General features: G+C 52.9%; 1 protein-coding gene across 4 annotated transcripts; it reads right to left on the minus strand.

Moving 5' to 3' along the window:
* Window positions 1-678: 678 nt before the first annotated feature.
* On the minus strand, window positions 679-14,064 carry AEN (apoptosis enhancing nuclease). Of its 4 annotated transcripts, XR_012375170.1 has the most exons (6): window positions 13,952-14,064; window positions 9,218-9,828; window positions 6,098-6,298; window positions 5,088-5,694; window positions 1,721-1,908; window positions 681-756 (listed from the first exon to the last, which is right to left on the minus strand). XR_012375170.1 is itself a non-coding variant. In XM_025893026.2 (4 exons), the coding sequence occupies exons 1-4, from the start codon at window positions 14,046-14,048 to the stop codon at window positions 5,458-5,460; spliced, it is 1,146 nt and encodes a 381-aa protein (XP_025748811.1). In that variant the 5' UTR covers window positions 14,049-14,064; the 3' UTR covers window positions 3,763-5,457. The 4 variants fall into 4 exon arrangements, 1 of the variants encoding a protein (XP_025748811.1); XR_003212330.2 differs by lacking the exon at window positions 1,721-1,908 and having other exon boundaries at window positions 679-756; XR_003212329.2 differs by lacking the exons at window positions 681-756; window positions 1,721-1,908 and adding an exon at window positions 1,989-2,709.
* Between the last annotated feature and the right edge of the window lie 4,694 nt (window positions 14,065-18,758).

The following is an 18,758-nucleotide window of genomic DNA, read 5'->3' on the forward strand; positions in this document are numbered from 1 at the left end:
AAAAACAGAACCAGCTTTCGATAAGGAAGGCGTCACCATGGACTGCGGTGAGATTCTCGCCTCCAGCCCCAGGCCCACAAGGAGTAAGCTTTGAGTGGTGGGATCCGACTGCCCCTAGATGTCACCAAGATTTGTGGCTTGGAAAGGAATTCCCCCTAGGTCCCTGGTGTTTTCACCAAGTGACATCTGACGTGAAGAGACCTCAAAAATAAAATCAAGTCCTGAAATATGTCTAAATGGTAAGGCATTGCTCATGTTTGTCGTTCAATTGGTTCAAATTTGAGATACGAGATTATTTTGGGTTCCCATCCTGAATGAGCAACTTTTGCTTGAATTCAGACTGTTTGGGGACTTTTTGTTTCTCAAATGCATAAAGGATTGTGACCCTGATTTAGGGAGATGAAGCAAAATGTGTTACTTGATGTGAACGTGCATTGAAAAAGTAACCCCCTGAAGATCCAATGGTGCGTGAGGTTTCTGCTTCTACAACCCCCCTAGGACCCCACGCATCTCAACCCTTCACCCTGCTGGCCTCCTCAGGTCTCAGACAGAACATATGCCCACCCCTCCTGTTCTTTGCCCCGCATTTCCCCTTTGCCCCATCCCCACCTGCCCATCAGCTCCCGGGTCTTCCTGCCGCCACCTTCGTGCCCTGCTCCAAATGTCCTTCAAATCCGAAGACTTTCGTTTCCCCACATCTAATCTCTTGCACTGTTTGGGACAGTAGGTTCTTGCTCAAGAACCTACAGTGGTTTCCTGTTGTCCAAAAAAGAAAGCGAACCTCAGCTCCTGTGCAGTTTCCAAGACCCTGTCACCTGCCCCACCAGCCTTTCCAATCTCATCTTGCATCACTGTTTACACCTAAACCTGAGGTCTCTGTGTTATTCACATGGTGCCTCCGCCCAGGCAACGCCCCCCCCCCCCCCCCCCCCGGCCCCCGTCCTCCCATTCTGGGTCCTAGGGCCAGTAGGGCAGGATCAGGTCTCCGGTCATGCTGCAAAGGTCAGCCCCTCTCCACGCCTTCACCACCTCCTTCCATCACACTGGCTTTGTCTGTTCCAGAGGGCCTGGGCATGTGCTACCCGGATCTCAAAAGCTCTGCCTCCAGGTTACCTACCCAGTTTGCTCCCTCTCCCCCAGGCCTCCCACTGAGGCCTTTTCTGGCCTCTATTTAAAACTGTACCTCCTCATTCTTTTTTTTTTTTTTAAAGATTTTATTTATTTGACAGAGAGAGAGGGAACACAAGCAGGGGGAGTGGGAGAGGGAGAAGCAGGCTTCCCGCCGAGCAGGGAGCCCGATGTGGGGCTCGATCCCAGGACCCTGAGATCATGACCTGAGCCGAAGGCAGCCGCTTAACCAACTGAGCCACCCAGGCGCCCCTCCTCATTCTTAATCTCAGGAAACAAACTGAGGGTTGCTGGAGTGGTGGGGGGTGGGAGGGATGGGGTGGCTGTGTGATAGACATTGGGGAGGGTATGTGCTATGGTGAGTGCTGTGAATTGTCTAAGACTGACAAATCACAGAGCTGTACCCCTGGAACAAATACATTATATGTTAAAAAAAAAAAAAGATAGTAGGAAGGGAAAAATGAAGGGGGGGAATCAGAGGGGGAGAGGAACCATAAGAGACTATGGACTCTGAGAAACAAACTGAGGGTTCTAGAGGGGAGGGGTGGGGGGATGGGTTAGCCTGGTGATGGGTATTGAAGAGGGCACGTACTGGGGCGCCTGGGTGGCTCAGTCATTGAGCGTCTGCCTTCAGCTCAGGTCATGATCCCAGGGTCCCGGGATCGAGCCCCACGTCAGGCTCCCTGCTCAGCAGAGAGTCTGCTTCTCCCTCTCCCTCTGCTGCTCCCCCTGCTTGTGCTCTCTTGCTCATGTTTTCTCTCTCAAATAAATAAATAAAATCTTTAAAAAAAAATAAAGAGGGCACGTATTGAATGGAGCACTGGGTGTTATACACAAACAATGAGTCATGGAACACTACATCAAAAACCAATGATGTAATGTATGGTGATTAACATAATAATATAAAATTTAAAACAAAACAAACTGTACCTCTTCTCCCTTCTCGATTTCTTCTGTAGGAATAATTAGCATCATCGGAAATAACCGTGTATCTTGTTCATTTACTTTTCCGGCTCCCATTTGTTTGGTTTGCTGCAAGGCCCCCAGCACCTGGAGCCCTGCCTGGGACCTACTGAATTTTTTCCCAGGTATTGTGCACTGAGGTTAGACACAGGCAGTGTGAAAGCCCAGGGGAGGAAGCCCTGACACCAGCCAGGGGGGAGGGGGCAGGTAGGGGAGGGGCTGCTCCTAGAGGGGATGCTTCCGCAGTTTAACAGGTGTCACCCTTTGGCCAGACCATGCCGGCAAATCCCAGGTCAGGTGAGTCACTCAGGGCAAACCTCTCAGCCTTACAAGACACACGTCCTGCCTCAGTTGGCCCACCTGTGATTGTACAAGGTTCAGAGGCTGCCAGTGTATGGCCCCAGGCACAGGGCACAGGGCACAGGCTGGGTGGATGATTCATAACAGTGGGTCAGACACCACTCCCTACGGGCACCCTGACCTTTGAATTCCTGTCCAGCCATCTGTCTCTGCTAGGCCTATGCTCCAAAATGTGATGTGTAAATTTCTCAATCCTGGGTGGCAGGCAGAAGCGTCCCAGTCAAACGTCAGCAATTTCATGTGGGTCATGCAAAATTGCTAATGGGATACATTTTTTAAAAGACATAAAAAATGAAAAATGAACTCTATATCAACAAACATGCAAAAAGAAGTTCAAAATCTACTTGTTAGGGAAATGCAAATTAAAACCAGAATGAGGTATCACCCCACACCCACTAGGATACCCTACCAAAACAAAACAAAACAAAACAAAAAAAGTAAGTGTGGGTGAGGATGTGGAGACACTGGAAAGCTTATGGGCTGTTGGTGGGAAGGCAAACTGGTACAGCCACTGTGAAAGACGGTACGGCAGTTCCTCCAAAACTTACAACACAGAACCACCATATATGACCCAGCAATCTTACTTCTGGGTCTACACCCATGGAACCGAAAGCAGAATTCCAAAGATACTGTACATCCACATTCACAGCAACATTATTCACAACCAAAAAGGGGAAGTAACCCAAGTGTTCACTGAGATCAACAAAATGTGGTCTATGCAGCCAAATGATTATTCAGCCTTAAAAAGGAAGGAAATTCTGACACATACACATGAATGCACTTTGCGGGCCGTAGGCTAAGTGAAATAAGCTAATCACAAAGATACATACTGTATGATTCTACTTATATGGGGTATCTAGTCAAATTCAGAGAAACAGAAAGTAGAATGGTGGTGGCCAGGGGCTGGAGGGAGGAGAGGGTAGACAGTGTTTAATGAGCAGTTTTAGTTTCGCAGGATGAAAAAGCTCAGGAATTTGGCTGTACGACAATGTAAATATACTTAACACCACTTAGAAATGGTTAAGATGGTAACTTGTATGTTATGTGTATAAACATTTTCTTGAAAAGTGAGTACATAGCTTCAGGAGAAACAAACTTTGGCTCTACAATAAGGCAGTTATAAAACTTAAAAATAAACAACATAAATTCTGTAGCAATTCTAGAATGTTCTTGTCACATCCCAAAGCATCATCTTGAAAGCTCCCACCTCAAAGGCCAAAGCACCCAGCAAGACTCAGTGCCCCAGCACCCCACATCCCTCCACCAAGCCAGCCCACTCCAGCCTGAGAATCCAGAAAACGCCCCTTCACCCACTTTTCTAATTGAGTTTTATTCCAGAACAAATGGGTTTTACAAAAAAGCTGATTTTAAACCCAGTACATTTTCCCACTGGTAATAGCTCCATCTCCCTTCAACCCATAGCCCAAAGAAACTATGGCATGGCTGGGCTGGGAGTTTGGCGCCGACTACACACTTTGAAGGACTCCAGAACAAAGCGTGGAGCCAGGCCAGCAGAGGTCAATGCCTCAGGCGGCTCCCTGCCCTGCAGTCGGGGAGGGAGCTGGTGACAGACAACTTGGAAGTAGTGTGGTTTCAGTAGTGTCTCAGTTCCTGGCCCTGCTGCTGGGGTCAGACTGACATAAGAACCCTTGTCATTTCCTGCACACAGAGGAGGGAGATGCTGAGTGTACACAGGTCGCCCAGCCGCAGGGCACAGCGAGGACCGGGAACCTCCATGCTATGTCATCAGCCCGCCCCCACTGGAGCAGCCAAGTGAGGACAGCCTTGTCGCAAAGTCACTCAACTCCAGGGGCGTGGTTCAGATGTTACCCAGAAGAGGCTGAAACGGATCCCTAAAGAAAACACAGCGTGCCAGGCACGGTGCTGAGCACTCAGCACTTGATCCCCAGGACAACCCTATGAGGTAGGCTGTAGCATCATCCCCATTTTACAGAGGAGGAAACGGGCTCAACAGTGAGACATTGCTCAAGGTCTCAAAGCTATTAAGTGGCAAGCAAAGATGGGGCTCAAAGGTCAGTGTGGACCTGAGCTCTTGGTTAACCTCAATACTCCCAAATTGCCCCTTGGGAAAGAAGGAAAAAGGGGTGGCAGATGAGATCCTGACAGAGAACCTATCCAGAAAGTTGGAGAAAACCCAATGACCACAGCAACTGTGGGTCAAGGTGCCCGAGGGGACACCAGCCTGTGTGTGGACATGGCTGCCCTGGCCTGGCCCTCGCCCCGCGGACACATCCTTGGCGCCCCCTACACACTGGTGGCCTTGCAGAGGGGTCCCAGAACTCAAACTTCTGTCTTGTTTCTCAGGCTTGTGCCTGAGTTGGGTCAAAATTAATACGCCACCCTCTCCACCCAAAGTTCCCATCCGCCTTCCCCCGCTCACAACAGTGCCTGGTGAGTCCTGGTGCCACCTCCCCACGAGCCTGGGCGCTCTGCTGTCTGTCACAGCCTAGCTGGGTTCCTACTATGGCGACAGCCAGAGTTCTAGTTCAGACAGAAAGGAAGGGAATGTCCCACAGAGTGGCCTCAACTCTACAGGTTCAGGGACATATTCATTCTGAACCTGACAACGCCTGTGGAGGAAGAGGCAGAGGAAAAGTAAGAGCAGAGAGCTTTACCCCAAGTCACGGAGCTGAGTGAACACCACAGGGAGGAGACACCACCCGCCAGGACAGCGCAGCACGGGGGTGGGGAAGGCCTGCCAGCACGGCCTCCTCCCACTGGGTCCTCCAAGCTTGCCGCCCTGACATTTTCACAGTGTCTGTAAAGTGCCATTAGCAAACCACAGGGCTGGGGGTGGGGTGGGGGGGTAAGTGCCCACAACGGCCCTGGGCAGAGGGAGCCAAGAGGACAGATGGTCCCAACTCCCTGGACGCCAGCAGCCGGCTGGCCACATCCTGCCCTGCCCGCGGTGCCATGCCCAGGGCTCTGCTGGCCCCCCCGCACCCCACTCCTCCGCTCGGAGGCTGCCTGGGCGCCTCTCCCGCCTCACTCCCTTCTGTCCCCTGCCTCCCCCGTCCCCCCGCGGGCGCCCTGGGCCAGGTCCTCGGGCCAGTACTGGTCCTCCATGTACTGCTCCATGTCCGTGCTGCTGTCCGGCTCTCGGTCCTCGGGCTGGGGCGGGAGGCTGACGGCCTCCTGCTGCTCCCACTGCGCCTCCACCAGCCGGTAGAGCTCCATGGCCGTCACGGCGTCTTCCACGGACGAGTGCCCGTGCTGGCCGGCCTGCGACGACAGCCCTCATCACCGAACGCGTCCTCTCGGGACGGCGGGGGGCGGGGCTGGGTGCTACTCGGGAAAGCGAGTTACTGGCTGCCCCTGAGGGAGGCCCCACCTCTCGGGCTGCCACAGGTGGGTTCCGTGTGACGTGCAGGGACAGAGCCTGGAACTGGGTGGGGGACAGGTCTGGAAGAGCCCAGCCCGCAAGCCTGCGGCCGACTGTCACAATCCGCTGGGGACGAAGGACGGTGAAGAGAACACCCAGGGCTGCCCGTACGTGTGGGACACCGTGCTTTACCCAAGTCCCCGGGGAGGGGGGGGGAAGAATGACAAGCAGCCTGGAGGTACAGCTGCCTGCCCTGTCCCAGGGCCCCTCCTCGCTTGCACCACCTGCTCCTGTCCCACGCACCTGGATCTTCTTGTGTAGCAGCTGCAGGGCCAGGTCCTTCAGCGAGACCCGGGTGCGGGTGTGGAGGCCAGGCTGGTGGAGGAGGCTGGGCACATAAGTGGTGTCCCGGGTCTGGCTCCGAGGGTGGACATACTTGAGGGCCTGGAAGTCATTATGGAGTGCGTGCCCCACCACCACCTTGCCCTTCAGGAGCTTGAGGATCTGTGAGCAGACAAAGGAGGCGGGGAAGGCCCCACTGTCAAGGAGGCGCAGGCCACGTGCTGCCGTGCTGCCGCCCTGACCACCAGGGCGTGGATCCCTGCGAAGGGTGGCAGCATGGAGACGGGAGCCTCGAGCCCCACACTCAGCCACGCTGCCTCAAGTCCAAAGCCTGGCCCCTCGACTTGCCACGCCCCGGGGGCGCAGGTCAGCTCTCTAACCAGTAAAAATGCGCTCTCCACGGGGTGGTTGGGTGCATGCGAGGAAGTCACACGTGGAGTTAAGTCTCCTAGTGAATCAATACAAGCAACTGTGTCCTGCTGGCGCAGGCTCTCCCTTCTCAGCCTGGGAGACCTCACTCCCTCCCCTCCCCCTCCCCCCTCCCCCCCCAACTCTTGCCTGTCAGAAGGCCTCCCCCACCACTGCCCCAGCAACATGAGGACCCTGTGGTTCTCTCCTGTAGTGGAGCAGATTGGTCACATTTGCCAAGCACGCCTTTAGCGCTGGCAGTCTATCCACCAGCCCTCCAAGGCAGCTCAGCTAAAATACCAGGGACCATGTTTGACTTGATGAGTGAGGCTCCACGGAAGCCTCACAGGAGCTGACTGACAAGAGACCCGCTGGCTGACGTCCACAGACCTGTGCCTGGCCCTGGAGATAAGCCCACAAGCAGCAACTTCTGTGAGCATCAGCAGACACGGCCTCTCTCCTCGGGATTCTGCCCCTCTGCCCCCCGGCCACGAAGGACTCCACTTCCCACCCCGGAAGCCGTTGCTCTCTGGCTCAGTGCTCACCATGTGCACAATGTGCGCCTCTCTTCCCTGCCTTCTGCCGTCCTCGGGCCCCAGGGAGGCCACGTCCAGGCCCCAGGCCTGCAACACCCCCCAGCCCTCGGCACTGAGCCCGGCTCTCCTTATCACCTGCCACGGGCTCCCGCCGCGCGCTTCTGCTGGCCAGGTCCGGCTTATCACCAAACCCAGCTTTCACAGCAGATGGAGAGGGTGCCATTTAGACTTCCGTGGTGGGAACATGCCACCACACTCCAGTGACACCACCCCACCAGCACGTGGTAGGGAGGGACCAAGCACACTCTGCACGGGCTGAGTCTGAGCAGACAAGAAACGGTGCTGTTCCTGGAGCCCCACCAACCAGGCCAAGGGAAGCACCAAGGAGCTAGAGGGTTTGCCGCAGGCCTCCCTTCCCGTTGCTAATACGCCCGAGCGACATGCTCGGTTAAATCATCGCCAAACTTTCTGAAGGCCATGCTTAGGCCATATCTCATGTGAAAAAGGAGGACACCAGACCACATGTACCAATATTTCCCAAATTCACCTAAACCCAAGAATAACCCAGAAACACTAAGCAGTTCTGCTATAATGCTTATTTTGAAAATGCATGTTCCGACATGATTGATATATTAGGACACTATTTGAGAATAATGCAAAATTTCACCTTTACCTATGCATGATTTTGCCCGTGAGAAACATTTAGGTGGACAAAGAAAACCGCACCTGGGGGCGCCTGGGTGGCTCAGTCAGTTAAGCATCTGCCTTCGGCTCAGGTCACGATCCTAGCGTCCTGGGATTAAGCCCCACGTCGGGCTCCCTGCTCAGTGGGGTCTGCTGCTCCCCGTGCTCGTGCTTTCTCCCTCCCTCTCTACCTCTCGAATAAATAAAATCTTAAAAAAAAAAAAAAAAAAGGCAAGAAAGAAAAAAGAAAACTGCACGCAGCTAACCTGAGGCACGTGGGAAGGCACAAAACGCACACGCCTCCAACAGCCCGCAGGGAGCTCACGGTTCACCTGTGTGATGAGCCACCTCCACTTGCACCTGACGCCACCACTGTCTCACTTCTGGGACCTCGCCACCATCACAGAAACCGCAACCGTCCTGACACCCACTCTCACAAGCAGCCACCAGGACGTTTTCAGTGCCACCCTTACTACTGACGTCCCAAAGTCTCTCGTTCCCAGTGGCTAAGTGGTGACTCAAACCCAGGGCTGCCCTTCCCTGGCCATCTAGGCTGTGCAAAATGGGGGCTACCACTGTCATTAGGTTTCTAGCTTTTTGTCTTGGGGGTGATTTTATTAGGAGGTGTTTTGAGTGTTGTGTTCCTAATTCCATGTTCCCCATAAGCTCTGAGGTTTTCGTTGTGCAAGTTGGCACAGCATGGTTTCCAGGAACACACACATCAGAGCCGTCCCCACGCCCACAGGGCTACGAGATGAGAATCTCCGTGGAAGGATCTGGGGACAAAGAGCTGAGACTGTTAACAAGGCTTTAGGGGCTTCCTAAGGTCAAGCACAACTGGGAATTCCTGGCACATCAGTGCTGTCCCAACCACTTATTTATCTTTTTCAAAGCACTGAAAAACTAAGAAAATATATGGAAACATTAAGGCCTGAAGGTGACAGGATTGTGGGCCTTACAAATTCTAAACAGATACATAGTACTTTTATAACAGAAAAGAAAATGCAGGGGCACCTGGGTGGCTCAGTTGGTTAAGCGTCTGCCTTCGGCTCATGTCATGATCCCAGAGTCCTGGGATCAAGCCCCACATTGGGCTCCCTGCTCGGTGGGGAGCCTGCTTCTCCCCCTCCCTCTGCCGCTCCCCCTGCTTCTGCTCTCTCACTCACTCTCCCTCAAAAAAAAAAAAAAGAAAATGTAACATGTGAGCGGTTCTACACCTTACAACTGGCAGTCTTTCCACAAACATTATCACGTTGGACAGCCCAACAATCCTTACATAGAGATGGGTCAGGATTTTAGGCACCCTTGTCTATGGAGGAGGAAGCCACAGTCCAGCAAATTTAAGCAACTTTCCCAAAGTCTCTCGTTTCCAGTGGCTAAGTGGTGACTCAAACCCAGGGCTGCCTTTCCCTGGCCATCACCCATCCACATAAGCCCCCACCTCCGCCCTCACCTCTTTCTGGGCCACCTGGAAGGGGATGGCCTTGCGCATGTGCTGCCGAGTGATGCCACTCCAGCGGGTGCGGTAGTCCACGATGGGCATCTCGGGCCGGATGTACTTGTCATAGAGGACGTCACCATGGTAACTCACCACAGAGCAGCGGGCCAGCTCGCTCACCCGCCCTCGGGGTCCCGTGCCCACCATCTCGCAGTCAATAGCCACGCACTTGCTGGGCCAGGGCCCCGCGGACTCCCTGGGGGTGGGCTTTCTGCTCCACGAGGCACCTCCCGATTCATTCCTTGGACGCTGCATCCCGCTGCTGGTGGCTTCAGTGCCCTGCAGGGCCACCGACGGCGTGGGCAGTGGGGAGGATCGCGGCTCTGGGGGCATGCTCAGCAGCCCCTGCTCCTGCAGCAGTGCCTTCCGGGCCATGAATCGCTGGTGCTGTCGGCTCTTCCTCTTGTGCTTCCTCCGGAGCACATCCTTGGCATGCAGGCTAGCCAGGGAAGGGCACGGGCACCGCGCAGACTCAGGGCCTTCCCGGGGTACCATCCCAGTCAGCTCACCGCTCGGGGCAAGTAAGGCCTGGGGCAGGGGGGGTGATCTGCCAGCAGGGCGGTGCTCTGCAGAGAGAACACATGGGGCAGAGGGACTGGGTGAGAGGTGTGCCCGGTCGCCCCATCCCTGCCTCTGCCTGCAGGGCTCATAGCAGCGCCGCCCTAGAGCCCTATGCTTTAGCTCCCACACTGAGGCCAGGACCTTGCTGAATCATCACTGCACTCAGTCAAGCCCCCGTGCAAATCACTGTTCTAAGTACTTTACAGGGAATCACTAAATATTCCCAACGACCTGAACCACAGGTAAGAAAACTGAGCACAGAGGTTAAGTAACCTGCTCAGGTAGGAAGACACACGAGCTGAGGTGAACCCAGAATCACGGTCTCGGCCTCCAAGCCACTGCTTACCTCCACGAGCATCAGCATCAACAAGTTTTAGAGAGGTACAGATAGGGGAAAATAAAGCCTACAGAAATATATATATACACACACAGACACACACACAATCTTTTTAATTTTTTATTTAAAAATTTATTTATTTATTTAATTTTTAAAATTTATCTTTAGTAATCTCTACCCCCAGCGTGGGGCTCAAACTCATGACCCTGAGATCAAGAGTCACACGCTCTTCCGACTGGGCCAGCCAGGCAACCCCATCCCAGATTTTTGAAAAACAAAGAATCCGTTGTGAAAGCACAGGCCCTCAGAAACTGGAGAAAAGAATTCACGAGAGGCTCACAATAGTTGTATTTTTGGTTATGTGTTGACCAAAATAAGGTAATTTATTAAGTGATTTTCTGCTTCACTCATCACAACAGTTTTCAATAGCCGGGCATGTGGCTCAGTCACCACAGCCTCCAGGCAGGGGTACGCTGGTAAACCGGCTCAGCTCACAGAAAGGAGGAACAGAAAAGGGAGTGTCTGCAGGTCCCTCCATCACTGGACACTGGAAACGTGTTAAGTTCTTTTTTAGAGTTGACGAGATCAAATCCCACGCAACAAGGCCAGCAGCTGCCCAAGAGCGAGGGGCCGTGCTTAGAAAGCTTCACTCACTTGCTAAGTCAGCTGGTACATTTTTAACAGACCAGAAAACCAGGACTTTCAAGTAGGCAGAGCAGGGTTTAACTCGGCTCTTTAGAAGTTACCTGACCTGCTGAGCTTCTGCTTCCTTCCATGCGAAATGGCCCTACTCCCCCCTTTCCTGCTGAAGACCAGACCACACAATGCACGTGCACTTGCTCTGCATACATTACATACAGGCGGGGCTCATAACTACCTGCTCCCTTTCCCCCAGAGAGGGTAAGACTCTCTCCAGGTTGGTGACCAGCTCTTCCCAGGCCAAAGCTGCCCCAGCCCGGCCTCACTGGCCCTCCCAAGCCACAGGCCTTCCCCTTACTGCTCTTCCCCCTCACACACCTTCCTCCAGGAAGGCCTGCGGAACAAGCCTTCATCCCACTGGGTGGCAGAGACCTCCTGAGGCTCTCTGGGGTCCCAGCTGTGCCAGGTGCTGAGCCCAGAGTAACAAAGGCAGATCCTGGACTCCAAGAAGCTTAGCCTCGCCGCAGAGACAGAAACAAAGCACAAGGCGTGTGCAGGGCTGGGTCAGAAGGGCTAGGGAAGCAGAACAGGCTGGAGGTTGATTCTGGGAGCCTTGCTGGAAGAGATTAAATCTCAGTGAAGAAGAAAGAGCAACCCGCCAGCTGACAGGGAGATGAACTGGTGGCCATGTGAGGGGCAAATGCCGGAAAGAGAAGGAACCCAGGGCTAAGGAAGAGGGGCCCACGAGTAGCCTGATGCCACTGGGGCGCAAAGCACAAGGTGGGACACAGCTGGAGGAACTGTCCCTCTTCCCTTTTTACCACTTAACCTTCTGTCCCCACTCTGGGCAGGCCACCACACACCCTGGTGGGCCTACCCTAAGCCCCTAAGCTGGTATCCCCAGACTGGTGTCTGCTGATCACCTGAAGGAGTCCCAGAGCAATGAGGGAAGTCACTGACTTCCTGACCCCAGACATTTACAGTCTAGCTGGGGAGCAAAGAAATTCACCCCTCCATGCCTGACAGCACAGCCACAGAACTTACCACACTTTAAGACAACAGTTACATAGCGTCTACCTCAAAGCGCTCCGAAGGCGGGGATAGAGACGTGTGTGTCTTTGTCCCTCCCCCAACAGCCAGCCCCAGACGTGGCATCGGGCAGGTCCTCTCCAGAAGTGTGTGAAGGGAGCTGAGGCTGGGCCTGCTACCTGCCAGACTGTGGGGAAGACAGGGCTGGAGGTGACAGGGAATTGTGGCAAGGAGACCGTCAGGCTCTCACCAGGGTGCGCTAAGGATGGGAGCAGTGAACGAAGGACAGACTCACCTGTCCGAGGACTGGACAGACAGAAACGCTGGGTTAGTGAAGGGTGGCAGTGGAGGGACATGCTGAAGGGTTTCAGGAAGGCCTGCCAGGAGCACAGAAAGGGAAGGGCATCCAGAGAAAATCCAGGAGGCAAAGCACCTGCATCCAGGAGGCAAAGCACCTGCACTGTGAGAGGGCAAGGAGGCTGGTGGAACATTTGAAAAGGAGGTCGTGGGGGAGCAGAGAGGGTGGAGGGCAGAGTGAGAGACCACTGTTTCTGGAGGGGGGTGAAAGTTCGGGTGTAATCCAGGCATTGATGGGGAACAGGATCCCCACTGCCTTATAGGAAGAGCTCTGGAGAAGAATCTGAACAGCAGTGGCAGAGATGAAGAGGCGTGGGGAGGAGTACTACTTGGTGATGCCAGGGCGAGGCACAGTGACCCATCCTGACTCATCTTCCCCCTGGCTTGCTCATCCACTCCCCAAGAAACCTTCTCCCTTTTAAAAGTGCATGTAACTAGAATCGACATCCTCACCTCCACAGGTCACATATTAGAGCTGACCGATACAGAACCTCAATTTGCCCCAGCCCAGCAATGGAAAGAAGAGGGCCCCTTCCCTTCTTTGAGAGGGCTCCGGGTTCTGCAGGTCAGGAGCTGAACCCCGGAGCAGGGTCGGTCGCCTCCCTGACCCTGCTGGCAAGGTTTCAAAGAAGCCAGAAATTCAGTTCCCTGAGAAAAAGTGGCCTTGTGTTTCGAGGGATGAAAACAAGTCCTCTTCTATAGGCCCTGACCCTGCTGACAGGTCAGAACCAACAATTAATTATCTAGGACATGCCCCGCCCATCCTGGGCCCCAGTGGGAGCTCAGCGAAGTCGGAGAGAAGTTTGGCTCAAACAACACAACAGTGCGGGTAAGGACACACTCAAATCTCCCTCCAGCCAGGAACCTGGGGATCAGCAGCCACCGGGCCTTTCGCGCGGGGCTTGTGGCCTAAGGCAAGGACCCCAGCAGCAGAGTCCTCAGAGCAAAGGCGCCAAAGGCACCACGAAATCACAGTCGCCTGCGGTGGCAGGGCTGCCGACCTGCTGGCCGATCGGGAAGGCGGCAGGCGGTTGTAGGTCCACTCCTTGGTGCCCTGGCACTAAAAGCTAGATGGCCTGGACCAAGTCTCCTTCCCCTGAACACAAAACGAGGGTTTACTAAAACCGAGGGTGGAACTAGGTTTGGGGCTTCCGCCAAAGCAGTCAGAACGTCTGTTTAAAACGCCGATCCTCAGACCTACCCGCCCCCCCGCCACGCCGTCCTAACTGCCATTTTGGGGAGCGGGATCTGAGAAGCTGTATTTTGCAGAGCGCGCGACCCCACCCCCGAGCCGTGGTACTAATTAGCGCCCGAATTTGAGAAAACCGGGCTCGCCGAGATCCCCCCGTGCTACTCAAAGTTCTGGGCAAGGCAAGGAGAGGCCGGGAGCCCCGCACGATCTCCCGCGGCCGCCCGCGTTCCCCGAGGAGCGCCGCGGGGGAGGCCGGGCCTCAGCCCGGGAGGGACTCGGGCGGTGGTCATTAGCTGGCCGCAGCGGCGGGGCCGAGCCCGCCAGACCGAGCCCCAGGGCCCCAGCGCCGGGTGGCGCCGCCCCCCGCAGGCCCCGGACCCCCGAGCAGGGCGGGGACGCGGCACAGGCGGCGCCCGGGCCTGCACACCGGAGGGCCCCGAGAGCCGCTTGGCCGGGCCCCTGCCGTCCCTCACCGCAGGCCGGGGACGGACACCGCGCGCGGGACCCCGGGGCCGGGGACACGCCGCGCCAGCCCGCCCGAGCACCCCAACCCGAGCAGGGTCCCCGAGATCACCTGAAGCGCGGCGCGTGTCCTCCGGCCCGCACGTGGTGTCCAAGCAGCCCGCAGCTCCCACATGCCCGGGCAAGCCCCGCTCCGGCTGCCTGCCCATTGGCTCGCCGAACCGCAGCGCCCGCCTAACGTTTCTTCTGATTGGCCGGGAGTCTGGCTCGCGGCGGATAGGTGCAGGGCAGCAGAGGGGGCGGGGATTCCCAAAGGGGTGTGGTTTGTGCCAGGAGCCGGGCAGTCCCGCAAGAAATTGTAAACCAACCCGAGCGGAGCGTGACGCCCGGGTCCCGTTCCCGTGTGTGTCCCCCAGCCCCAGTCCACCCCAATGCCTGGATCGGGATGTGGCCTCCTACGAGCGGCGTGCCACTAAACGCGGAATGGCTTACAGAAGGCACACCCACATTTGCAGAACGGGAATTAATAGCCTCTCCCTCCTCTAGGTCATGGGGATTCAGGGAAATAATAGACATGAGGGGCACTAAAGAAAGATTTTTAAAGGCGGGTTTGCTCCTTCGGCGCTAGTCTTTCATTTATCCCTTTGCAATACTTTCTTCCTAAGTAAACTTAAGTTTCTACTGTGGGCTCAGCCCTGGGATACACGGAGTAAGCACGATCCTTCAATCTCCAGTTGCTCAAGGTCTCGCCGGGTAGTAGATAGTTCACCGCGACGTGAATAATAATAAGAACAATAATAAACAGTTCACATTTATTATGTGAGCACTACTGTGTGGCAGGCAACATACATATATAATCTGCACAAGAACCCCACGAAATATGTACTATTGTTTCTGTTTTACAGTTAAGGAAGCTGACATTAAAAGAAGTTAAGAGGAAACAGCCAAGGTCGAAACAAAGACCCTTCCTTACCAAAGCAGTCTGATTCCTCCTAGCTCCCTCTTGCAAGCAGAGGGCATTGCTAAGGTACCCAGAAGGCCAGGGATAACCTGTGTCCAGGAATCTGCTACTTGAGACCGCAATATAGATTTGAAGGAAGCAGGACAAAAGGCCGCTAGAGAGATGAAGTCCTACTCAGACTTCTGATGGCTTTGGGGAGCTAGGAGGAGTTTAATCCAGAGCTGGTTCATTTGCATTTGGGGAAGCTCCCTCTGGCTGCAGTGCAGGGAGGAATGGATTAGGTCTGGAGAAAGAGGGTTTAGGGGTGATTGTGGACATTCAGGCAAGATAAGATCCTGGGGGCCAGCGTGGTAGAGAGGATGAAGAGCTTGGTAGATTCCAGAGGTTCTTAGGAGGCAACAGCGATAGGACAGAGTGCTGGGAAGAGAATGGAAGGTCTTCAGACATGGACATTTTGTGAGAGCTATAACTCTGGGGCCACAGAGGGTTTTCAGGGACTCAACATCCAGATTCTCTATTCCCATGGGGCTGGGCCTGAGCACAAGCCTGGGGTCCTTGAGGTTCAGGCTCCTTCTCCCCTTTTATAATGAGCTCCCCTTTTATAACAACCTCCCCTTTTATAACGAGTTCCCAGCGTTACAGAGGAAAGTCTTATGCACACACTTATGCTGAATTTTGCTCTGCTGCTTTACCTTGGGAAATAAAAGTAGTCTCCAGGGAGGAAAAACAATAAGGCAGTTCTCAATATGGGTTATTACTGAGGAGTGGGCAAATCAGATGGTTTCTGATTTACTTTCCCTGTGATCCAAGGAGGATTTAATCATGTTGTCAGCTAATAGGGTGTTTAAAATATATTTTTTTGAGAATAGGTGATTATCAGGAATTAAAAGAACTGAGAGACACTGACAGAATAAAGCTCCTTCCACCTCTATCCACTTTTTATATGAACAATATCAGGGCTTACAAAAGGCCCAAACTCTGTCTCGTTCTTGGAAAAATTAATATTCATCCCTGGATCTACAAACTTAGTGGAAAAATAACTGGATCAACCTACCTCCTTAAGAGACATATTTTCAACGGCACTTCTAATGAAAACTTACCTTTTATGTTTAAAGAGGATCTCTCCTGTAACGAAACGCCATGTATTTATTATTTGATCGCTTGTATGGAAAACGCTTGCAACAATATCTCAATTTAGAAGGGAAAAATGAACACCTAGAACTCTGTGGGTCACAGAACACTTTTTTAGAGTTGACGAGATCAAATTTATGTACATAATTCTGTGACAGAAAGGTATGATTGGCTGCCCCAGAAAATACTGCCAAGCATGAAAATACAATATGGCTGGGATTAACTCCGTAGCAGCTGAATGGAAATAGAAGTTCAAGAGGGGAAAAGAATGTTGCGTATAAGGTAAATGAAAAACAAATCCGGATTTAGTAAGGAGAGACGTTATTTGAAAGGATTACTGGGGGCAGGGTGGGGGGAGGGGAGAACTATAGTCTTAGGGGGAGGGCTCTGCTAGGTTAGGCAAAAAAAGGTTTTCTTTTATAGGGAGGAGTAAACAAGGCTAGAAAGAACGGGGATGGGGAGGAGGGATGAACAGGAATGATCAAATCCAATATCCAGATGGTAGGTCGTAGAGCAGTTGGGAAATTGTTTTCTCCTGAGGCCTGTTCTCTGGAGGGATCATTAAGGAGGAATGGTAAACTGGCTCTGACTGAGAGTGGGCCATAGCTGAAGAGCCTAGAGGAAGAAGAGAATCTTAGCCAAAGTTTGGTTAACAGGCATTTTGTTCTGATTGATGGGTGTGCCCAGCAGTTCAGCTAACCACTGAGGAATCAAGGAATGGGCATTTAGAGTGTCTGCGCCATGCCTAATTAGAGATGAACTAAGGGGAAGCCAGGAGTCTTATCTCAGTCAAATGGGACAGGCTGTTTCTTTGAATAATTTTTTTTTTAAGATTTTATTTATTTTGAGAGAGAGAGAGACACAGCGAGAGAGGGAACACAAGCAGGGGGAGTGGGAGAGGGAGAAGCAGGCTTCCCGCTGCCATGGAGCAGGGAGCCCAGGACCACGACCTGAAGGCAGAGGCCTAACGACTGAGCCACCCAGGCGCCCAGGATTTGAGAATTTCTTAACCATTGCTTTTTTCCAGGAGCACAGGGCTCGGGTAAAATTCAACATTGTCAGTAAGAGTTTTTCATTTATTTTTGAAATAGATAACGTTATTATCAAATTGCTATGATATTTATTTTTTTTTAAAGATTTTATTTATTTATTTGAGACAGAATGAGAGAGAGAGAGCACATGAGAGGGGGGAGGGCCAGAGGGAGAAGCAGGTTCCCCGCCGAGCAGGGAGCCCGATGCGGGACTCAATCCCAGGACTCCAGGATCATGACCTGAGCCGAAGGCAGTCGCTTAACCAACTGAGCCACCCGGGCGCCCCTGCTATGATATTTAGACTTCACTGCATTCATTTAAGGACACTTTAAAAAAAAGGAAAGGTATCAATATTTACAATGTATCCTTTATAACTATGTACACTTATGATTAAAAATATTATCAAGAAGGGGGGCACCTGGGTGGCTCAGTTGGTTGAGAATCAACTTTTGATTTTGACTCAGGTCATGATTTCAGGGTCGTGAGATGAGCCATGCTGGGCCTGGAGCCTGCTTAAGATTCTCTTTCCTTCTCCCTCTGCCCCTCCCCATCTGTGTGCTCTCTCTCAAAAATAAATAAATAAAATATTAAAAATATATATTATCAAGCAGGGGCACCTGGCTGGCTCAATCAGTGGAGCGTGTGACTCTTGATGTTGGGTTTGTAAGTTCAAGCCCCATGTTGGGTGTAGAGATTACTTTAAAAAAATAAAGTCTTAATATATATATAATCAAGTAAAAATGTTGAAGGTCCCCAGGTATATAATATAAATGGCCCAATACTGGCATCTTGACTGTGGATGGCAGTAACCCCAACCCCACCTCTAGGGACCCCACCCTCCCATTCCTGGAGTGTAAATATCAGAGGACTGAAAAGCCCCAGAGGCTGGGGCTTCTATATAGCAGAACTCCTTTGAACTGGGCTTGGTGGGAGAAAGCCCATAACCCGTCCTGTCACTATGGACCCCACCATTACCCCCTCCACCTTCCCAATCCCAAAGCATCTGAAACATAGGACTTGATCAGCGTTGCGCTTACAAATCATCATTGCCACGGTCAAAGCACCAATCTGCCCGCCCGTGTGCCTGTTTTGAGGACTATTTGGGATGCTACGGGATTCTCATGCTGCTGGACCAGGTGCAGACTTGAAAGGGGGTGTCAATCTGGTCATTTTTTAGACCAGTGGTTCTCTAAGTGTGGTCCTAGACCAGTAGCCCAGGCACCACCTGGGGATTGGTTGGACCTACTGAGGCAGAAATCCGGAGGGTTGGGGCCCAGCAATCTGTTTTAATGAGCTGACTGACAGCTTTTGTGTTCACGTTCAAGTTTCAGGGTCCTTGTTTAGAGCGTATGAAGCTGACAAACTCTGGGAGCCAAAAGAAAATAATTTACTCATTTTATTAAAGCAGATTGCCTCTGTATAGCACTCTTGATCCAACAGTGACTTTGGACTTACCCAGACACAGCCTGTCACCAAGATACCTTCCCTCAACTTCTGAGAACTTCCAGGATTCTTAAATGCAGGTTAAGTCTCACGTGACTGATTTTTTTTTTTTTAATGGAAAAGGGAGGGGAAATGATCGAGGGGAATTGTATCCTCCACTGTTGCCGGTTCCATTCTAGACTAGGAAATTTCTTCACATATAAAATTAACCCTTGGGGCGCCTGGGTGGCTCAGTACATGAAGTGTCTGCCTTTGGCTCAGGTCATGATCTCAGGGTCCTGGGATGGAGCCCCGGGTCAGGCTCCCTGTTCAGCGGGGAGTCTGCTTCTCCCTCTCCTTCTCCCTCTGCCCC

Source organism: Callorhinus ursinus, unplaced genomic scaffold (assembly GCF_003265705.2).
Source record: "Callorhinus ursinus isolate GAN/ISIS: 27379988/994484 unplaced genomic scaffold, GSC_fseal_2.0 scaffold45, whole genome shotgun sequence".
Taxonomy (NCBI): domain Eukaryota; kingdom Metazoa; phylum Chordata; class Mammalia; order Carnivora; family Otariidae; genus Callorhinus; species Callorhinus ursinus.

Excerpts from the sequence above, each read along its gene's own strand:
- AEN (XM_025893026.2), bottom strand. The coding sequence starts at position 14,048 with ATGGGCAGGCAGCCGGAGCGGGGCTTGCCCGGGCATGTGGGAGCTGCG. Across the intron at positions 9,829-13,951 it reads GGACACGCGCCGCGCTTCAG|AGCACCGCCCTGCTGGCAGA; the intron begins GTGATCTCGGGG and ends TTCTCTCTGCAG. Across the intron at positions 5,695-6,097 it reads TGCTACACAAGAAGATCCAG|GCCGGCCAGCACGGGCACTC; the intron begins GTGCGTGGGACA and ends CTGTCGTCGCAG.